The sequence below is a fragment of the Callorhinchus milii genome, unplaced genomic scaffold (assembly GCF_018977255.1).
Source record: "Callorhinchus milii isolate IMCB2004 unplaced genomic scaffold, IMCB_Cmil_1.0 Scaffold13, whole genome shotgun sequence".
NCBI classification, from domain to species: Eukaryota; Metazoa; Chordata; class Chondrichthyes; order Chimaeriformes; family Callorhinchidae; genus Callorhinchus; species Callorhinchus milii.
Window position 1 is genome coordinate 9,799,584 of NW_024704754.1, and position 23,434 is coordinate 9,823,017.

The following is a 23,434-nucleotide window of genomic DNA, read 5'->3' on the forward strand; positions in this document are numbered from 1 at the left end:
AGGGTTTCACCATCTTACAGTTATGGTTAGAAGCTTCTGGATTTTGTTTGATACAGAGATTTAATGCGCAGAGAGTTCAAGTTGCAGAGAAAAACTTCCTTTACACCAGTGGCAGTCAAAAGTTTGGGTAAGCCAACCAAATATATTTTCTTGATGGAATATTTCTTGATTTATGGCCGCATCAAGGGCATCGCTGTTCGGTAACTACTGGAAACAGGGCATTAATTTGTAAAGGACTCACCTGGATTGGTGCAAATGTTCGGGGGCCACTTCGGGCCTACAGGCTGGCAACCACTGCTCTACACTGTCTTATCAAGGTCTCCTACATTAGGTTTAGCGCAAGTTAGTGAGTTATAAAACTCCCTCTAATCGGGTATAACAACCTATACCAGTTGATATTCTCTCTCTCCCCAAGCTATTCCTCTTAAGTGCGACTGCCGATTTGCACCAAGTTGCAGTTGGCCTTGTGCTATGTGCTTACCCTCACCAGGAACTAACTTGAGAGAATAATATAAACAATGCCCGTATTTAGCACAGAATCAAAACATCTCCAAGTGCATCACAGGGGAATTGTTGTCAAGTGTAGTGACTCTACACTATATCAAATGCTATTATTATTATCAAAACATCTCTGTGTGTTCAGTGATCAGCAACAGAGTGCAGAGCACACAGAATAAAATATCACAGGTTTATTCCCACTCTGATCTGAGTTACTGATCTCAACCAGAACAGCGATCAGCGAGTTACAACCCAGTCTCAGCATCCCTGAGCTTGGCGTTCTGTTCGATCCGGAGCTGTTCTTTCTTCCTCATATCCTGGCACCTCCCTCCACAAGCTGTAGATCATTCAGAACTCTGCAGCTGTACTGTCCCGCACCAGGCTTCGCGACCACATCACTCCCACCCTCGCTCGCCTCCACTGGCTTCCCATCCCCCAGAGGATCGAATTCAAGATGCTCATCCTCACCTACAAAGCTATTCACGGCCTTGCTCCCTCCTACCTCTCCGACCCCCTATCCCCCTACTTACCTGCCCGTACCCTCCGTTCCTCTGGCTCCAGTCTGCTCCACATCCCCCGCCCCAACAGCCCTACCATCGGTGGCCGGGCCTTCAGCCTCTCAGCCCCGAGGCTCTGGAACTCCATCCCCCAGTGCCTTTGCCGCTTCCTCCATTTCCTCCTTCAAGGCCGGTCTCAAGATCTTTCTCTTCGACCGAGCCTTCAGCTCCCCTCTCGACTCTCTACGCCCTCCTCGCTCCCTCCCTTCCCTCCCCTCAACCTGACCATTTCCCCCTTGCTCGGGTCCTGACCCAACTGTCCAGCGCCTTGGGACGTCCTCCCGACGTGAAAGGCGCTCTATAAGTGAAATCTTGTTGTTGTTATTGTTGTCGTTGAAATAAGCTGGTGCTCCTGCTCGCTGTCCATTGACTCCCTGCGGAAGCTACACTTGCTGGGTGAAGACACGTCAGACTCAGGTATGACTCTCCGTCAACAGTCACTGTCCAAGCTCGCATATGAGGAGTGTGTACTGTGGGCTGAGGCATCGATCGGGAAGCATGCCCCAATGCGAGTCAGTGTCTCAGAAATAGAAAGGAGAAACATTAACAAATAAAACCTCAACAGTTCACGGCAAAGAGGCTCTTACAAGACTCTGGAAGGAAAATAATCACCAAATCTACAACACTCACCAAGTTCATCGCAAACACACTTGTTGTCTGCCAGCGTGGGGTGTTCGAAGGTCTCGCGACAGTAAAGGATCCTGATGTTCTGATTGGATGAAAGGATTCCTCCCAGAGCCAGGAGGTGCTGTTCACTAACACACTCAGTCGGCGCTTTCTGAATCCGCTTCTGCATGGCCCGATAGCGGCAATACTGGGGGTAGCTCAGCACCTTGACTCGTAGACGCTCGTCTTTAACCCCTGAAAACACAAAAGGTTTTGTTTAGTAATATCAAGAGGCCAGTCACTCTCAGGACTGCATCGCTTGCACGCACACATACACCACACACACACAAGACCCTGGGGTCAGTTGCCCTAGTTAGGGTTAGGTCTATGCTGCAAATACCTGCGCCGACCTTATATAATAATAATAATACTTGCATTTGATATAGCGCTTTTCACGTCGGGAGGATGTCCCAAAGCGCTTCACAGAACACACTGTAAAGTGAATTGACTGTATATTTGTGGGCGAACGCGGCAGCCAATTGCGCACAGCAATGTCCCACAAACAGTCGTAGATTGAAAAATAAAAATTTATTATTGTTTTTGGTTTTGGAGGGATTATTATTAGGCTCTGTGTGGAGTAAGGAAACTTGCCCAAGGGTTCGCCCTCTGCCTGGAATTGAACTCAGGTCTCTCGCTTGCAAAGCGAGTGCTCTAACCACTGAGCTACAGGACATATAAATGTAAATTTGTATTGTCTTATATTGCACCACTGTATAAAGTATAGACAGGACCAGGGTCGATTCCCTTGATAAGTGAATATCAGGGAGAGGAGTCAATGGAAATGCATTCCAACAGTCAGTGCTTTCAAGAGTGGGGAAAGTTGACAACCCATTGGGGACGTGCTTCAAGAACTAATGAGATCTGTCAGGATCAAGGTAAAGTTTCCTCCCCTGATGCACTCTGTTCTGTATTTCTACAGCTGCCTCTCGCTGCTCTTCTCAATTCTGGATCACTGTGTTCTGTGCAGGGATGACTCTGATGCAGATGTGCTTTTGTGTGGTGGGACTGATCATGCCAGTTCTCTGTTCACTTGCAGGCCAAAATACTCCACTTGCTTGCCAAGCCTCCACACCCTTGCTCCTCCCTACCTCTGTGATCTATTAACCCCATACCGGCGTGTCCACTCCCTCCATTCGGCAGACTCCGGGCTGCTCCATGTCCTCTGCCCTGCCCACTACACTATCGGCGGTCCGGACTTCAGCCTTTCTGCCCCACCCTTCGGAACTCCTTCCCACAGTCCCTTCGCCTCACCTCCTCCCCTGCCTCCTTCAAGGCCCGTCTCAACACCCTACTCTTTGGTCACCCTTCTACCTGCTCCACTCCTCCTGATTCCAGACCCAGCTCGGGTTCAAATCCTTGAATGTCCAGGACCTTAGGACATCCTCTCATCGTGAAAGGCGCTATACAAATGTAATTTGTTGTTATTGTCCTCTCCTCATGCAGCAACAAGGCTTGCGAACTAGCACCTATCACCCATTGAGAGGCTCCAAACACCAACTCAGTCATCCGAATTCATGTGAACTAGACTTGTGGAGTCCTGTAGCTCAGTGGTTAGAGCACTCGCTTTGCAAGTGAGAGACCTGAGTTCAATTCCAGGCAGAGGGCGAAACCTTGGGCAAGTTTCCTTACTCCACACAGAGCCTAATAATAATCCCTCCAAAACCAAAAACAATAATTAAATTGGTCATTTTCAATCTACGACTGTTTGTGGGACATTGCTGTGCGCAATTGGCTGCTGCATTTCGCCCACAAATATACAGTCAATTCACTTTACAGTGTGTTCTGTGAAGCGCTTTGGGACGTCCTCCCGACGTGAAAAGCGCTATATCAAATGCAAGGATTATTATTATTATTATTATTGCTAGCTAGGCAATGGGGATTTTAACCAAATGCTAAGCAAATGAAAACTGCTGCAAGGAGGTAGAAGGAAGTAAAATTGTTCAATGCAAAGCATGCAAATATAATAAAATGTTGAAATAAGGATAAGGGATAAGCTTTAAATGATAAAGAATTGCTGGGAATGAAGTATTGGGATTAACGATATACATAGCTAAGAAAAATATTGATATTGCTGATATCAGAAAAAGGTGAACCAAATAGTGAGCCAGGACGGTACAATAAGTTGCAACAACAGAGGGTAGGTAGGGATACCTTACAAATCAAGCTATTGAACTAGTTGCTGGAGTGCCATTGTTAGTGAATGATGCTGACACAGCAGCAGAGTATTGACAGATGTTAACAGGGGCACAGCCTTATAGCTGGCAATGATTACTCTGCCAGATCAAAGTGAACAGGTAGATAGCATCTTGGCAATTGAGAGGCAGCGGGGAAGTATAATAGCAGGGATGGCAATATTCTAGCCATCACGGAGAACGAGAAGCAAGGGACTAAAGTACAAGCAATTCCAAAGAGGTAATAAGTGACTGTTTAACACATGTCCAGGAAGCCACTAGTAACAATGCTTAATATAGGCTTAATATTTTGGAACCTGCCAGAACAGATTAGTAACAGAACAATGAGCAAACATTTGGGTTCTTATGATCATAGTGGCGCTGGATTTAAAACTGTGATAAAAGGTAAGAACAAAACTAATAAAGAAATGGAAGAGTTTAGCAGAGCAAACTTTGGGAAGAGCAAAAAGACAGAGAAGAATAAACAGATGATAAGACCAAATGAAACATACTGAAGCTTCCTTTAATACAGCCTTAAGCCAGGCTGGCAAGATCGCTGTTTTCATCTAATAGAATGTTAGCTGGGCTTTACCAATTTTCTATAGAAGAGATATGAGGTGAGAGGAAAAGAATATCAGAACTGTTAATTACAGAGATAAATCAAATTAGACTCATTTGAGGCAGAAATGCTATTTTGGATGGCAATTTCAAATGGGATTTCTTCGAAAAGAAAGAAGTCAATAATAATAATCCTTGCACATCCTTATCACATCTATGAGACATCTCAAAGCGCTTCACAGAATACACTGTAAAGTGAATTGACTGTATGTTTTGGGACGAAACGCGGCAACCAATAGCGCACAGCAGTGTCCCACAAACAATCATGGATTGAGTGACCAAATTATTGTTACTAATTACTTTTTTTGAGGGATTATTACCCCTGGAAAAGCAACCTGCCAATCAACTAACATCTGGGTTCCTACTTACTGCTAGATAAACAGCCGTTTAGCCCTGCCCGGGAATCGAACCCAAGTCCTCCACACACGATGATTTGATCCACTTTCAGGGTGGAGTTCTTGTGAGTCAAAGTGACGCACACCTGGTTACTGGAAGAAATCTCCACTCACGTTCCTTATTAAGGAATCCCATTAGAAATCACTAGACATTAGATCCTGTGATTAATAGATTCATAGAATGTTACGGCACAGAAGGAGGCCATTCGGCCCATCGAGTCTGTGCCGGCTCTTTGACAGAGCATCACTTTCACTAACCCCAATCACCAGCTTTCTCCCCATAACCCTGCAAACCCGTCTTCCCCAGATACCTATCCAGTTCTCTCTTAAAAGCTGTTATCGAATCGGACTTCACTACCCTTTCAGGCAGATCATTCAAAATTCGAACAACTCACTGAGTGAAAACATTTCTTCTAACCTCCCCTCTGCTTCTTTTGGTAGATATCTGAAGACTGTGACCACGGGTCAGAGACACACCTACCAGCGGAAACAGCTTTTCCCTATCTCGCCTGTCGAAACCTTTCATAATCCTGAAGGCCTCTATCAGGTCCCCGCGTAACCTTCTCTGCTCTAATGGGAAAAGTCCTAACTTCTCCAGCCTGTCCTCATCGCTAAGGTTCCCCATTCCTGGTATCATTCTCGTGAATCTCCTCTGCACCCTTTCCAGTGCCTTAATGTCCTTCCTGAAGTAAAGTGCCCAGAACTGGACGCAGTACTCCAGCTGAGGCCTAATCAGTGTTTTGTATAGATTAACCATAACCTCTCTACTCTTATACTCTATGCCCCTACTGATCAAGCTCAGTACACCAAATGCCTTTTCTACTCCTTATCTACCTGCCCCGCTACCTTTAATGATTCGCTTACTTGAACACCCAGATCTCTCTATACGTTCGCCCCCCCCTTGAGATTGAGCTACCAAGTCTATATTACCTCCTATCATTTTTACCTAAGTGTATCACCTCACACTTATCCACATTGAAATCCATCTGCCACATGTCAGCCCATTCCACCATTCTGTGTATGTCTGCTTGCAGTTGGTTACAGTCCTCCTCACTATTTACTACCCTACCTAACTTTGTATCATCTGCAAACTTGGAAATAGTGCTCTCTATGCCCAAGTCCAGATCATTAATATATATTAGAAAGAGCAGTGGTCCCAATACCGATCCCTGGGGGACACCGCTGCAGACCTCCTTCCATTTCAAGAAACATCCATTAACCACCACCCTCTGCTTTCAATCACTCAGCCAATTCCTAATCCAAACTGCCACTGTCCCCTTAATACCAACAGAACATAAAGCTCACTAACCCTGGCAGCTGAAGTATGTATGAATAATAAAAACTTTCTCAGCTACAAATTTGTTTTCTAGTGCCTTTCCCCTCTGGGTATCCACTTTGCACCAATAGTTCAGCCCAAGAACTAATGTGCTAAATGTAAGCAAACAGTAACTGTAAATAGGCCAATCTTGCTGGAATGTTACACCATAGGCTACACTCGGGATCCCAATCAGTGGTCAGACTAATTTCATTGCGCATTGCAGGTTAGCACAGCTGGTGTAGAAACTTTTAGTGAAACCAAAGTGCCTAATTACAGTGCTGTAATAATGTGCTTTGCTGCATCCCTGGTTCAACAAAAACAACAACTTGCATTTATATTGCACCCTTCATGCAATGCAGTGTCTCGGAGCACTCGTTCGACTACAATACAAAGCAAATGTGGACCTGTTCGCTGATTGCTCAATTACCACTTGCTGGCCAGCTCTTGTGCTAAACAATGAACGACCTCCAGGCAGGTCTTCAGATCGCGGCCGACATCACTTCCTGCACACAGCATATGCACAATTATCAGCAAATGACATCAGCAGAGACATGATCACCCAGAAGTCAGTTATTTGGGCTTCAGAAAGCGATGGTGGGGGCACTCTGGTGACCTGGAAGTTGTCCATTTTTCTGGGAGATGCTGGCAAACAGGAAGCAAGCCAGTTCATTGGGCCCATTCACAGTGAAACTGGCTATCGTATCCCTGTTAAAAGGCAGGTTGGAGTTTCATGGACTCTCAACGATTGCCTTAGAACAAGGCTCCACTGTAATTTCTCCATAGGAAGGCAAACAGGTCTAAAATCTCACTAACCACTTCCCACATTTTTTAAAAAAGAATCTTCCTTCCCAAATAAAGCTTGAGGTTAGGAATTTTCTACAATTATGTGCAATCTTGAAGTTTAAGTCGAAACAATCTTTACAGCCTAACTTGTAAGCTGACTTTCACGCCTCAGATCTTCACAGAGGACAAACAGTATAGCTGAATAATACATTGTTCCACCATCCAGTTGTTCATCTTCCACCATCCTGGCAGTCACCTGCACATGTAATGTCCCAAACTATATACTGCATCCACAGATTTTATTTCCTATTCCGATGATCCCTCACCTGGATTTTTACACTCATGTTGTGGTTCCTTTGTGTTGCGGTTGCAGCGAGACGCCGGCCTGCATATGTGCTCAGGACCCCCCCCCCATCTGCTGTTCATGTCTCTAGTGTTGTCTTTTACTGTGTCTACGTTGGCAGCCCAATGCGCTGGCTCAGCGCACAACCATTTCGCCAAGTCCTGTAACCGGATAATTATCTTCTTTGAGACCGCAATGACCTCATCCTGTCGAGAGAGAGAGAAAGAGAAATAAAAAGGTGTATTCAACCTTCAATATACTGCTGAAATTCACCCATGAAATATACAGTCAATTCACTTTACAGTATGTTCTGTGAAGTGTTTTGAGCCGTCTCAAAGACGTGATAAGGCTCAATATCAATTGCAAGGATAATTTTTCTAAAGTTGGGTCAATGTGGAAAGAGGGTATTAAATGAGTTGCAATGTTTTATTACAGACTCTCTGTTACTGCAATCATAACAATCGTTGCAGTTGATATAGTCTCTATAACACTGAAATATCTCAAAGCTAATTGCTGTCAAATGCAGTGACTATGTATTTCCAGGCAATTGCAGTCACTCACGAACAGCCATGAAGCAAAAGACAAATTTATCTGGAAGATGGCTGGCAAGGATACCGGAAAAAATTCCCATCTCTTTTGATGGGATCTTTAATATCTGACTGAACAGGCAAATGAAAACTCGGTTTTATGTCTTATTCAAAGTACGGTGTTCTGACAATGTAGTGCTCCCCAGCACTGCTCTTTTGTCTGTGAGCTTAAGTCCTGACATGAGGCTCAAACGCGTTCTGACATGAGGCTCAAAGGTGTGGCTGCACCTTTTACCGTGAATTCTCTATAAACACCCTCCACCTCTACAAACCCGCTATGAATAAAGTTTCTGGCCCGCGGGCCTGTTTACCTGACCTCACTGTGGGCGAAGCGGCTCCAGACGCGCATGCGCAATGTGGCACAAGCAGCAAGTGTGCTTCACTCGGATAATAATAATAATAATAATCCCTGCATTTGATATAGCGCTTTTCACGTCAGGAGGACGTGTCAACGCGCTTCACAGAATAGACTGTAAAGTGAATCGACTATATTCGACTATATATAGTGGAGTCCTGTAGCTCAGTGGTTAGAGCACTCGGTTTGCAAGTGAGAGACCTGAGTTCAATTCCAGGCAGAGGGCGAAACCTTGGGCAAGTTTCCTTACTCCACACAGAGCCTAATAATAATCCCTCCAAAACCAAAAACAATAATAAATTGGTCATTTTCAATCTACGACTGTTGTGGGACATTGCTGTGCGCAATTGGCTGCTGCGTTCGCCCACAAATATACAGTCAATTCACTTTACAGTGTGTTCTGTGAAGCGCTTTGGGACGTCCTCCCAACGTGAAAAGCGCTATATCAAATGCAAGGATTATTATTATTATTATATATATATATTTGCGTGCAAAATGCGGCAGCCAATGAGATAGTAAGTAGATACCGACCTCAAAGAAGTGCACGTTAATAAATTTATTTGCTGTGTGAATGAAAATAATTTTAATTACCAGCGGAAAATAACTCTGGTTGACATTGCAAAACGACATTCAAGAACTTATGCAGGGAGATTCACAGCAGTTAATTATTTTCAGTTTGGAATAAAATTCCATTGAAGCAAACGTGCAATCCAGATCTTTCAAACGCAGAAAAGCACATCTATTGGAGGTGTTCAGTAGGACGGCCAAGCCCAAAATCAGGTCCCTGCTGCCTGCCAGCGCCCAGCTCTCTGCACACTGCACATCCAGGCCTTTCCGCGGAGTGAAATGGATAACAAGACAATAGGAATAACTCTTACATTTGGTACAGCTCCTTTTCCATCAGGAAGGCATCTCAAAGCATTTCACAGGATATGCTGTAAAGTGTAGTGACTGTGTATTTTGTAGACAAACGCACACAGCAATGTCCCACAAACAGACATGAATGAATGACTTATTCTATTTGAGAGACTGTTGGCCAGGACACCAGGAGAAACTCTTTTCTCTTTTCAAATAGCGCCATGGAATCTTTAGCTTCCACCTATAAAGGCAGCTGGAACCTTAGCTTAACTTTGCGTCCGAAGGATGGCACCTCTGACAATGCAGCATGCAGTTTGCCTCAGCCTAGACTATAAGTTCAAAGTTCCGACGTGAGACTTTAACCCACAACCTTCTGACTCAAGAGTCGAGAGTACTAACAACTGAACCAGGCTGACACACAACGCTCATTTAATAGATTAAGAATTCCAAGTAAAGTATTTCCACATAGGAAAATAAACTTACCTAAAAAACATTAATTGAAAGAGAATCCATTTTAGCTTTTAAAAGGGAATTAGACAAATATTTGAAAAGGAAAATGTGACTAAACAATAGCTCTTTCCGAAGGCCGGCAAAGGCTGAATGGGCCAAATGGGCCTTTGTGCTATAAAAGGCTCTGATTCTGTAAAGTCTCTACGGAAATTGGGGAAACGGGTCACTAGCTCGCTCCACCCACAGGCAAAAAAATCACTCAATCCAAGACTGTTTGTGGGACACTGCTGTGCGTAATTGGCTGCCAAGTTTCACCAACAAGAAATTTACAATATATTCTGTGAAGCACTTTGAGACGTCTCAGCGACGTGATAAGGCACTATATCAAATGCAAGGATTATTTTATTATTATAACAACAGAGGCCAAGCTAACTGAGGAGTGAAAAGGTGTCATGAAATCTCGGAGTACTAGGCTGTAGTGTGTGTGTGTATGAATGAGCACATGTGCAAGTTATAGAGTGTATGCGGCGTATGCATAGTGGAGCTCTTGTCTCTCTCCAACCCCCGCGTTATTTTATCAGCACCACCTGAAATCACACTGAAGGCAAAGCCGGCCGCAACATAAAGCACCAGCTCCAATCATATAGAAGTTTCACAGGAAACATACAAACAGCACAATTAAGAGCTGAGTTTAAATGTCAATAAGTTGGGGTTAGTCGCAACTTCACAAATGTACATTTCGTCAGGAAAGTGAGCAGAAATCGACAGCGTCAGAGTCTAAGCCTGTGAGACCAGTTTGTCTTCAAATTTAAGATCGCACAGAACTTGGAAAACTCATAAATTCTGTTTTAATGTGGAAGTTGCTGCATTGTAAGATTTGCAGTGGATATAAACTGCATATCAGGTACATCAGTTAACACAGCCTTTTAGACAGTCAATGTGTCGACTGTTAAACCAGAATAAGCAGAATGATACAGCAGGCCTGAGGTCTGAAATTACATCGTCATAACATAGGAACAGGAGGAGGCCATTCAGCTCCCTCGAGCCTGTTCTGCCATTCTAGTAGATCAAGGCTGATCTGTACCTCAAGTTTTTAATCTTCAATGATGTAGAACCGTTTAGCCTCCCTCCACTCTATGGTATCAGTACCTCTCCCCAAGCCAGTTTCCCCAATCTGGAAATGTGCACTCACTATTCCATGTAAAAACAATTCACTGCAAACAGGAAAAACAAATAAAAGATCCTTCAGGTAATGAACAGTTTTGAAAGAAAGAGACAGTGAAAGACTCCCTCTTGTAAATCTGCAAAGCTTCCAAAACCTATACATATCAGACTCCACTCTGGTCTTCCTTGTTATTGCCTTTACAAACTTCAATTCCACAAGACACTTCTCATTCAAATCTCTGCGTTAGAACTAGTCCCATTAATTTGCAAGTAACTCTATACAGAGCAAGCAAGTTGCATTATTCAGCGAAGTCTCTCCACACAAGTGGGCTTTTAGAAACGGTTCCCACTGGGCAGTTCCTATCAGATCACTGGATTACAGCTATTGTTAAAAGTTCTCGTTGCCCTGGGAACACCTCGCTCTTAGCATTAAAACTGGGGCAAAATATGCAACCGCAATACTATGCACGAGATAAATCCAGCTGTATGTAGGATTTATTACATTCCATACAGTGTATAATGCCCCCACTGCGTGATTTAGTACAATCCATATAAAACTCTCTCTCCCCCACACACCCACCCCACTCCCCCACCCCATACCTGTATAAAAATTTAGTCGCTCAATTCACGGCTTTTTGTGGGACGCAGCTGTGCACAATTGGCTGCCGCGTTTTGCCCACAAAATATACAGTCAATCCACTTTACAGTACATTTTGTGAAGCGCTTTGAGACATCTCAAAGACGTGATAAGGTGGTACATCAAATACAAGGATTATTATTATGATGATGAATATACAGTAAATCCACTTCACAGTAAATTCTGCTAAGCGTTTTGGGATGTCTCAAAGCACTTCACAGGATCTACTGTGAAGTGGTGTGACTGTAAGTATTTTGTGAACATTTTGAGAATGAGATGAAGCAGACAGACTTTAGTGGTCTTTTCTGATCTTGCATATTCCTGTGCTCCATTGTTCCTACAATGGGGATGGGCGGCTGAATGCTCTCAAAGTTCTGTACATAGCTTCCTCAGTAAAATCAAGCACTCGGCTGTTCAGCTTGCCCAAAGTAGCACCAATATTACTTGACTATTACTGTAATGTTGCAGGAGGAAAGATCAGTGGCCAAGCAGAATGTGCAAGTTTGCAACAAAATCCTTCTCTTCGCAGGGCTGAAGGAATGTGGTCAGCAAGAATGATTGCAACTTGTATTTCTTTTTGATAAATGTCTCCAGATTGGTCTCTCTCGGAGATCTTGCTGAGCAAACAGCTCTGCAGTGCAGAATTCTTGCAGGATGCCTCAACACGGAGCAGGCAGGACCTGTATTCTTCACAACACCCAGAACCGCTTGTTAACGGGCCCTTCCTTCCCCTCAATCACACTGTTAAATAATAATAATCCATCATCCTTACATGCCTTTCACATCAGGATGATGTCTCAAAGCGCTTCACGGGATATACTGTAAAGTGGAGTGACTTGTATACTTTGTAGGTAAATATGGCAGTCAATTTAAATGTAGCAATGTCCCACTGACAGCTGTGAAGTGAATGATCGATTTTATTTGGTTGGAGAAAGAAACTCCCTTCTCTATCCAAATGGTGTCATAAGATTTTGCATGTCTATCTGAACAGGCAGACTTTGGTTTGATATCTCATCTGAAGGACAACATCTCCAACAATGCAGCATACACCCTCCATGCAATGGAGTATCAGCCTTGACTATGAGCTCCAAGTGCGGTTTGGGGCTGAGGCTTGAACCTACAACTTTCTGACACAGAGACAAGATTGCCATCAAGCGAGCCAGACTGGCACACAAAGCAATTGGTCAATTTTGCAGACCACAAAAGGGTATTCCCTTAATGGTCTGTGAATGTACGGACTTCGGTATGGTGAATACGTATTGAAAATTCCATATATTTTCCAACACTGCAGAATTTGGGAGGGCTTAAATAATTTTTAATTACTTATTAATTAATTTTAATTCCACAATATTTTGAGACATGAAGTTTGTTTATGCTTTTCAAAGCTACCGTCAGCGACTGACACTTCGATTTTGTTTTCCTTCCCTTGTTCACTCTATGAAACCCTTTCTGGGCTGGTTGAATCTCTGAACATGCCTGCACAGCAGCCTCGGAGGAAATAAGAAGGAAACAGAAATGCTTAGAATGAGAGGAATGCAGACATTTGAGAGACATAACCAGGTACCCTCAGCAACATCCAGCAGGCCTCAGTCAATAAAACAAGACATAAATCCAGTCCCATCCCTGTTGCAGATTAACATACAATTAACACACAAATTCCAGCACTGTATTACTGGACTCTTACCAAATTCCACTTAGTCTTAATCGATCAAACCGGCTTCGCTTATCATGTAAGAATTGTGTAGAAAAACCTAAATTTGTTCTTGGTTCGGAAGCCAACTTCTTTTTAAAGAACTGCAGGAAACAACAACAACTTGGTAACATCCCAGAGCACTTGACTGTGGCGGAGCATAACACCAAGCGGGGAAGAGGTGACTGTAGGTACAGTCGAAGAGGAAGGTCTTCAGGCACGACTGAAGATAGGGAAGGATGGGGAAGGTGGAAGGATAGAAGAGTATTCCAGAGTGTTCCCAACAAGCTTCCAAATAAACATTAATAATAACATTAATAAGCGTCTTTCACATCGGAATGACAACTCAGTGTTCCACAGGACACACTGGAGATTGGGAGTGACTAGTCTGGGTGAATGCAGCTGCCAATATGCATGCAGTGATGGCCCACAAACAGCCATGAAGTGAAGGACCAAGCTGAGACTGAAGCAAAGCATTTTCCCACAAGTTCCAACTTTTAAGACAGAACAACCTGGCAGGCTAAGACGAGGTGGATATGGGATTTCAGGCACCAGCAAGTTAAAGCGCACAGCAAGTATCCAGCCCAGGAAACATGCTTATAAGTAATCCATAAGTGAGCAATTCTGTAACATGAAAATCTTTGTATGTTTTCAATGTGAATTCAAGAGGCAGAATACTATACCTAAGGGGTATTACACTGGCAAGGTTTTAAAGGAAGCTGCCTCTTCCAAAAATTTCAGCACACTTTATAAAATGTCTTATCAGCGGTTTGCCATTCTGGAACAAATTCAGGACCACTGTCAAACCAATGAAACGTGATCACAGCAAGCCAGCGCCACCTGTAAAAGATCGTTTTATTACTGCCGTCAAGATGTTTGCAGTGCCCTTCTTTAGGCACTTTTGAATATTTTCAGACTGGAGATCAGGGCAAAGACAGATACATTAAGAAGCTCTTTGTTTACTGTTGGAATCTCAAATTGTGCATGTTTGAAAAGCACCTCCTGAAACTCTGGGGTCAAAAATGCAGGACATGATAATCTGGACACCACATGCCCCTTTTTTACCATTTCTATAGGGGCTTTAGGCTGAAATCTGCATTCTATGTAAAGCAGGGAAATTACATCAAAGCCCTAAAAATGTAAACTGTCTTTTAGTCCATGACAACAAATACGTGAGATCAAAGCGCTGACAAACTAAGGTGCTCTCTATATAAAATGGACACACCTTCCGGTTTCCAAATTGTGACATTACCCATTTGAAAGAATTTTGTGCTCTGGTGCATCTGTGGAAAAGAGCTCTTCTGAATGTTCAGAGCTAAGTAGCATTCCACAACATAATACAGAAGGTGCAAAATATCAGAAAATTGCTAGACACTCCTACTGAATAGAGAAACACATCAAAGACACAACAGCAATACATTGTGATGCATTATACAGAGGTAAGCTAATAAACATTCACTTTATATTTCCCAGACATTATTTTGGACATAGGCACTGGCATGGAAATTCTACATGTGTCTAGATTTAGTCGATTTATGTATTATTTCAGAGCATTTAAAATACACAGTCACTACACTTTACACTTTGCCCCTGCTCTCTGGAAATCCAACCTGGAGTCCCTTCGCCTTGCCCCTTCCCTCAGAAGATCTAGAATAGACAGTCACTACACTTTCAGAGAGTCTAGCTCCTTGCTTCTCCCTACCTCTGTGACCTCCTAAATCCCTAGCATCCTGTCCGCTCCCTCCACTCAGCAGGTTCTGGCCTGCTTCACAAACCCTGCCTTGCCCGCTTACTGGTGGGCAGGCCTTCAGCTTCTCTGCACCCACCCTCTGGAACTGTATCCCACAGTCCCTCCGCCTCGCCCCCTCCCTTGCCTTCTTCAAGATCCGTCTTATGACCCTCCTCTTCGATCGTACCTTCAGTCACCCACCTACCCCTATTCCCCCTGCCCTCAAGCCCTCCAGCTCCCAACCACCAGCTTGGGTGCGGATCCCTGACTGTCCAGCGCCTTGGGACGTCCCCCTGATGTGAACATCACTATACAAATGTAATTTGTTGTTGTTATCTAAAATACTCTGGTGTAGGCGTCAGTTTGAATCCCCAGCTTTCCTTTCTGCCCCACATCTGTTCCCTGACCAGGACCACTTTTGTCCACCTCCATCCGTACCTCACAAGCGTCACAACCAAAGCCCTCATCCACGCCTTCTTTACTTCCCGGCTGGACTCCCCAGTTCCACCATACACAAAATTCAATTAATTCAAAAGTCCACCGCCCGGATACTCAGCCGCATAAAACTTTGTATTCCCATCAAACTAGACCTTATCAGGCTCAACTGGCTCCCAATTACCGAACAGATTGATTTCAAATCCCTTCATGCCCTCCTACCTCCCCAATCTGCTTACCTCCCACATCCCCACCTGCTGCTTCCGGCCTCCTGTTCGTCCCTCATCCCCTTCACTCCACTATCGGTGGCCGTGCCTTCAGCCACTCTGCCCCAAAACTCTGGAACTCTCTCCCTCAATCCCTCCACCTTGCCCCCTCACTCCCCACTTTTACATCCCACCTAAATACCTTCCTTTTTGATTGTGTTTACAGTCACCTCCCTCCTATCTGTTTCCAACCACTATAGTGCAGCATTCAAAAATCTCTGAAATCCCATGTCAACCACACTTTGATTGTACCAATTTTTACAATAAATAATCATATTCCTCACAATTGATGATCACTTCATCGAGTAAATTGTATGCCGGCACAGTGTACCATACGTAATTGTTCTGAATTAACAGTAATTACTTCAAACTAAAAGATACAAATGCAGTACTGTATATTTACAGCAATTTCCTTCTGGTAGAACACTGCTCACTCCCAATCCCAGCTGTATTAAACCAAAATATTTCTGTTGTAAGTGGTCATCAGCGATTCTCAGAGATTGTATTATTTTTGAAGTGAAGTAGTGTGTAATTGATGCATTTTTCTGGCAAATTATGAATGAATTGAGAAATGTCATATGATGAAACACATCAGTTGTGCATTGTTCAACACAAGTACATTGTTAGCACAATAATACTATTTACTGGAAGGGTTACTTTTTATGTAATCTGCATCCAAAAGATTGCTTTAACACTCAGAAAGTTCAATTTTGTTACATGAAACAATGTAAAAGGGAGGAGGGCAGGAAACGATGGACACTTGCATTGACGGTATCCTTTTGTTCCATTAACACAGTCACATTAGATGGATGAAGATTTCTGTTTCACAAAAAAAAACATTAAACTGTAAATCACACTTCCGCTTTTAACTTTTTCAACATGGCCCTTGCAAAACACTCTGATCAGCAGCATTGAGGCTGACTTAAGGCACGTTTCATTGGTTAATGAATTACCATTGTCACTGTTAACTTACAAAACTGAATTGTCCCACGTATAATGAGCAGCAACATCTGCATAAGCTCCTGCAGGTAAACTAGTCGTCCGTTAACTTTGTTAACTGATGCAAAGCCACACTTTGTTCAATTTCCTGGCCATTGTCTGACACTATTTTGCTTTAGCATGGTCAATATTTAAGTCCTGCACCAAAAAGCATATGAAATACTTTGAGGCATCTTCCTAACGTTAAAGGTGCCATATAATCATATAGCGTCATAACATGCCTTTGAGATGTCTCAAAGTGCTTCACAGAATATACTGTAAAGTGAATTGACTACACTTTGTGGGCGAAACGCGGCAGCCAATTGCACCCAGCAGTGTCCCACAAACAGTTATGGATTGAATGACCACATTATTACCCCTGGAAAAGTGAGTCGCAATATCAAATGTAAAAGCAATATTGTTATTATCAAACAGAATCTGTTAGTTATTTTTTTGCAAATTTCCAACGTTTACTCTGCTTGGCACACAGGTCTAAATAGCCATCATAACCAGTGACCAAGTAACAATATAATATTTGCATTTGATATAGCGTCTGATCACGTCGGGAGGTTTCATGCACTTCAAAAGATTTCACTGTAGTGACTGTATTTTGTAGGTGAACACAGCAGCCAATTTACCCGCAATGTCCTGCAAACAACGGCAAAGCGAGCGACCGATTTTATTGGATGGATTGTTGACCTGGACAACTACATATACGATGTAATGTAGTGATACATTTCTGGCATTCGCAGAGCTATATTTACAGCGGTGTGATAACTTTGTAAACCACACTGTATGGTGCAAGTTTCAAATGAAAAAATGTGAAAAAGTGGCCTGTGGTGTGAGCTGTCATTATTGCGTGGTGCACACAGCCTGTGATTCTCCTCTATCTGCTCGGTCATCTCTACTGATACACCCTTCCTGGAGCTTGTGCTCAAAGGCTCTCTCCTACTTTCTTAATTTAATTCTAAGATTAGTGGCCAGTTCCTTTTCTACATCCACATACCCTCAGGTCACACTCCTTTGAAAGGTTTCCTTCCATTCCTCCAGTACACCTGGAATACTACTTACTGTTCTGGTCGATAAGACACTGGGAAAGTTGGGGTGGGGCGGGGTGGGGGGTGGGAGGAGAGAGAGGCTGATGCCCAGAATTAGAGATGAGCTACATGGAACAAGGTAAATTAGTGCTTTATGGCCTCAAATAAATACTTTTTCGAGATGTGCCTTACAGAGGTATGTAATATACAGTACTTAGAATATAAGTAGTGCACTAGAGTACAACACTTGCAACCCAAGGGATTGACTTAAATGCTATACTGTCAGTCTGACTCCAAACAGAAACCCCAGGATTGAATTTGTGAAGCTAATCTGCACAGGCTGTTTTATTCTCCCGGTGTCCTGGCTAACAAATCCCCCAAATAAAATTCATGACTCACTCTATGGCTGTTTGTGGGACATTGTTTTGTGCAAACTGGTTGCTGTGTTTGTCTCACAAAATACACAGTCAATCCACAGTATATCCTGTGAAACGCCTTGGGACATCTTCATGGTGTGATAAGGCGCTATATATGAAATGCAAGAATTATTATTATTAATATTATTAATACTCACCACACTACAAAGATTGGATGAGTTACTGGAGGTCGCCCCAGGATCAGAAAAAGGAGTGAAACGCTTCAGGAGAGAAGGGAGTGGGTAAAATGTTGTGACTGGAAAGCACATTACACCGTACTCACATTTACTCGTGAATTTCATGCAACACTGAATTAACAAAACATATCAGTCTCCAGCATGGGCTGCACTCACCCAAAGCAGTCACAGCCCTAACTGCGTGGGTGGCAGTGACACAAACAGTCCGCTATTAAAATGCTCAAGTCGTAGTTAAACATTGCCATCCAAACTTTTCAAAGTCCCTCACTTTCAGGACGTGCCAATTTATCGGGTGATTCCTTTACTAATTTAAGTCCCAGATGATTTGACCATCCTCTAATGAATTCCTGATATAAGAAACTGAAAATGAGTTACATAATGAGTGCAAAGATTTCCTCAGTCTTTATTGTGGTTTTTAATTGCAGGTCCTATTACTGTAATCTGGGACATTGTTGTGTGCAAATAGGTTGCCGCAATTATTTACCAATACATAGTAACTACACCTCTGCCTGTTCAGGTGGATGTTAAAGATCCCATGGCTCATTGAGTAAAATAACTAAAATTTGGAATTCTGCAACTATTGGCTTTGATCCTGGGGGTAGAGTTCAAAATAAACTTGATCATTTTAGTGTTGGCAAGGAGACTGCATCAAATGTGATGTGGACTATTAATGTTAACTAAAACTAACCCTTTTTGCTGTTAAGTGGTACTAAAGATACATAGTCAATCAACTTTACAATATATTCTGTGAAGCACTTTGAGACGTGATAAGGTGCTCCATCAAATGCAAGGATTATTGTTATGTCCATATCATTAAAAAGAGAATTGGATGAGACATTGAAATAAAATGTACAGTTCAAGCACTTTGTGGAGTCCTGTAGCATATTGGTTAGAGCACTTGCCTTGCAAGCAAGTGGACCTAGGTTCGATTCCTGGGCAGGGTGAAATGTTAGGCAAGTTTCCTTACTTCATACACCTCTGTTTACCTAGCAGTAAGTAGGAACCCGGTTGTCAGTTGATTGGTTGATCGATTTTACAAGGGTAATTATTTCTTTTTTTTAAACATTGTAAAAAATAAGATTAATAATTTGGTCACTCAATCCACATCTGTTTGTGGGACACTGCTGTGCGCAATTGGCTGCCGCATTTCACCCACAAAATGTTGAGTTAATTTACTTTACAGTATATTCTGAGAAGCGGTTTGAGAGGTCTCAAAGACATGATAAGATGTTATAGCAAATGCAAGGATTACTATTATTATCATTAAAAGCAGGGAATTGGAAGTAGAGCAGTAAACTCTAGTAGAGGAGCAAATGAACCTCCTTTGCTGTAGTTTCTACGATTTTAAGTCACGGCTTGAAAAGGTGGAAATTGATTAAAAACAGCTTTTAACTCAGTAACATGTTCCTAATCTTTTTGTTGTTGGCTCAAGGCATTCTGGAAACGCAGCAAATCACAACTATTGCTCCCTCCTTACAGAGATGGATGGATTACCGCATGTGCAATGGGACATTCAGGTTAGTCTGTGAGTTACAGAGACCTGACATCTCCTCTGGAAAAGGCTAAAGCCACTTTTATACCTCCTGATAAAGACGAAAATGCCTGTGTGTCTATCGGCCAAGAAAGTAATAACCGATTGACAGAAAAGTTTTACATGTGAGAGTGTCATGGCCATCTTTTTTCAGGGATCTTTTATCGTTGATGAGCCATATTAATTTTTTTAAAAAAATGCTTAATTGAGTCCCCAAAAAGGTATGCATGGTATTCTGCAACAAAGTAGCGAGAGGTCAAACACCCTTCTAGAGAAATATATCTACTACAACAACAATAACAAGGTTTCATTTATAGAGCGCCTTTCACGTCGGGAGGATATCACAAGGCACTGGACAGTTGGGTCAGGACCCGAGCAGTGGGGAAATGGTCAGGGTGAGGGGAGGGAAGGGAGGGAGCGAGGAGAAGATAGAGAGTCGAGAGGGGAGCTGAAGGCACGGTCGAAGAGAAAGGTCTTGAGACCGGCCTTGAAGGAGGAAAGGGAGGAAGCGGCAAAGGCACTGGGGGATGGAGTTCCAGAGCCTCGGGGCTGAGAGGCTGAAGGCCACCGATGGTAGGGCGGTTGGGGCGGGGGATGTGGAGCAGACCGTAGCCAGAGGAACGGAGGGTACGGGCAGGTAGGTAGGGGGATAGTAGGTTGGAGAGGTAGGAGGGAGCAAGGCTGTGAATGGCCTTGTAGGTGAGGATGAGGATCTTGAATTCGATCCTCTGGGGGATGGGGAGCCAGTGGAGGCGAGCGAGGGTGGGAGTGATGTGGTCGCGAAGCCTGGTGCGGGACAGTACACGAGCTGCAGAGTTCTGAATGACCTGCAGCTTGTGGAGGGAGGTGCCGGGAAGGCCGGCGAGGAGAGAGTTCCCATAGTCCAGCCTTGAGGTGATAAAGGCGTGGACCAGAGTCTCAGCAGCGTGAGGGGTGAGGTAGTGCTGTAGTCTGGCGATATTCTGGAGGTGATGGAAGGCGGTGCCAGTTGTGGTGCGGATATGAGGGAGAAAGGACAGCTCAGGGTTGAACAGAACCCCGAGGTTCCTGACTCTCTTTGAGAGGTGGAGAGTGCAGCCTTGGATGCTGATGCTGTCAGTGCCTGAGGTGCAGAGGCGCTGACGTGAGCCAATCAGGAGGGCCTCAGTTTTGCGCGCGTTGAGCTGAAGAAAGTTGTCTCTCGTCCAGGACTCGATGTCAGACAGGCAGCTGTCAGGACATCGGTGGTCATGGAGTTGAGGGTAGAGGAGGAAAGGTAGAGTTGGGTGTCATCCGCATACATGTGGAAGTTAACCCCATGTCTGTGGATGATGTCAACGAGGGGGAGCGTATAGAGGGTGAAGAGGATGGGACTGAGGACAGAGCCCTGAGGGACACCGCACGAGACAGTGCGAGGGCCGGAGGAAAAGGTGGTGGAAACAAAATGAAGACGGTGGGAGAGGTAGGACCTAAACCACTCAAGGACAGGGCCTTGAAGGTTGAGGTGGGAGGACAAGCTGTGGAGGAGGATAGCATGGTCGACCGTATCGAATGCGGCTGATAGGTCGAGGAGGAAGAGGAGGCAGAGGGAGCCCTGGTTGCAGCTGGTCAAGATGTCATTAGTAACCGATTGACGTAGAGACATCAACAGGAATCCTCCCAAACAGGAGTCCTCCCACTGAGTTATCCCACATAATTGATATGTGTGCAAATATGTGAACAGGGGATGCTATTGAGTTCAATAGCACATTTTCTTAATCTTAAGGGATAAAGATGCCTGAGAAGCGAAGATCAAGTCTTTCAAATACAAATAAAAATGCCAGACGAAAGAAGGCCGATTAAATGAAATTGGTTGCAAGTCGAGCTGCAACGGGAATAACTAGTATAAAGAAACCCATTACAAGAATACTACTTCCATGGCTGCCTTAAAATTACTGCTGAAAGAAGACATCAATCACAAAGGATTGATAGGAGTCTGAAAGCAGCCACACTGCTTCAAGGGTTGGTACTAGATCAATGGCTGTTGCTTTAACTTGCCAATATTGACAGTATCACAATTCTATTACAATCAAACTGGAACTGCCCTGACATTACCGGACCAGCATGAGGGCAATGGTGGAGGGAAATCAGCAGTTGGATAGCTGGTCAGCATTGAACAGTTCAAGAACACTGATAACCACGAGACAGCTGAACTATCAACCTACCCAAATAATACTGTAGCGGCTGCTAACTAACTCAAAAAATGAGAAAGTTTCTTTTATTTCGAGAAATTTCAATTCCAAAAGGCTGTTCAATGGGGGCAGAGGGAATACGATAAATCTTCATTTTTTGTTCACTAAACACATTCCACCACGTCACTTAAGCTTGATATTGCTGGTACAAAAATCAAACATGCTCGTTTCCTTCCCCCATAAAGAGAATCACACTTTAACAAAGAGGAAAAATCCATGGCAAGCTTAACCCTGATCTGAGCCCTGCTCCCTAGGGGGTGCAGGAATAGTTTGGGTCAGAGCGGCGATCGCGCAGGTTGGTGTGATGATGAAGAAACACCGCAATTAAGTAGCTCAAACTCAGCAACCCTGACGCTTGGTCTGAGGGAGCACCACCATATCTCCCTGGCTATGAAAGTTTAACTTTGCTAGAATTCTCATCCGGGTAGAGTGGCTGACATTTTGCACTGTATATATAGCTCACACACACGCCACAACAACAACTTGCATTTATATAGCGCCCTCCGCGCAGGATAGTGTCTCGGCGCCACAGTAGCCAGTTACAATGAGTAGGTTCTAATTTATATGATTTTACCAACTAAGAACTGGTGCTCAAGGAAGACACTCTGCACACAAACTATACGTCAAAATAATAATAGTAATCATCCTTGCATTTGATATAGCGCTTTTCATGTCTTCTAGACATCTCAAAGCGCTTCACAGAATATGCTGTAAAGTGAACTGACTGTATATTTGTGGATGAAACGCGGCAGCCTATTGCGCACAGGAATGTCCCACAAACAGTCGTGGATTGAAAATAACTAAATTATTATTGTTTTGTTTTGGAGGGATCATTATTAAGCGTGTGGAGTAAGGAAACTTGCCCAAGGTTTCGCCCTGCCTGGAATTGAACCCAGGTGTCTCACTTGCAAGGCGAGTGCTCTAACCACTGAGCTACAGGACTCCACAAAATGTCACTAGAGCATGTGTCGGTGCTTATGAATGAACAACCTCTGACCACGCACCTTGCTATATGAGTCTGACTATTCCCGAGGGCGGGCGATTTCAACCGCGGTGACCCGTACCCTTGGGGGTACTTTCTAAGGGACATGGAGGATACACAGGCAGGACACCTCAGATATGCAAAAATAAATATAAAAGTAAAAGGAAATGATCTTGATTTGAGTTTTTAGCAGTATTATATATTAATTCTATATCACCGTGCATAAATATTTCATTTTTATTTATCAGTTCAAAGTTTACAGTTTGACAATAGTTTCAAAATTATCATCCACCCGTACGCATAACGTGATTTCAACTGAGCAGGTTTCCACTCTGATATTAGGTGCGGCTGCCTTTAATCCATTTTAATCCAATTCAATCCACGATTGTTTGTGGGACACTGCTGTGTGCAATGGGCTGCCGTGTTTCGCCCACAAAATACAGAGTCAATTCACTTTACGGTATATTCTGTGAAGTGCTTTGAGATGTCTTGAAGACGTGATAAAGCGCTATATCAACTACAACAACAACAACAAATTAAATTTGTAGTGCCTTTTGCATCGG

General features: G+C 43.6%; 1 protein-coding gene across 3 annotated transcripts in view; it reads right to left on the reverse strand.

Annotated features, from left to right (window-relative positions):
* LOC103189474 (AT-rich interactive domain-containing protein 5B-like) overlaps positions 1 to 23,434 on the reverse strand; it is a 55,479-nt gene that overhangs the window by 25,940 nt on the left and 6,105 nt on the right. For all 3 annotated transcript variants that reach the window (XM_042340024.1, XM_042340023.1, XM_042340022.1), the window contains 2 exons: positions 7,333 to 7,555; positions 1,686 to 1,916 (listed from right to left, as the gene is read on the reverse strand). In XM_042340024.1, coding sequence (XP_042195958.1) covers positions 1,686 to 1,916; positions 7,333 to 7,555 — 454 coding nt within the window. The remainder of the gene's footprint in view (positions 1 to 1,685; positions 1,917 to 7,332; positions 7,556 to 23,434) is intronic.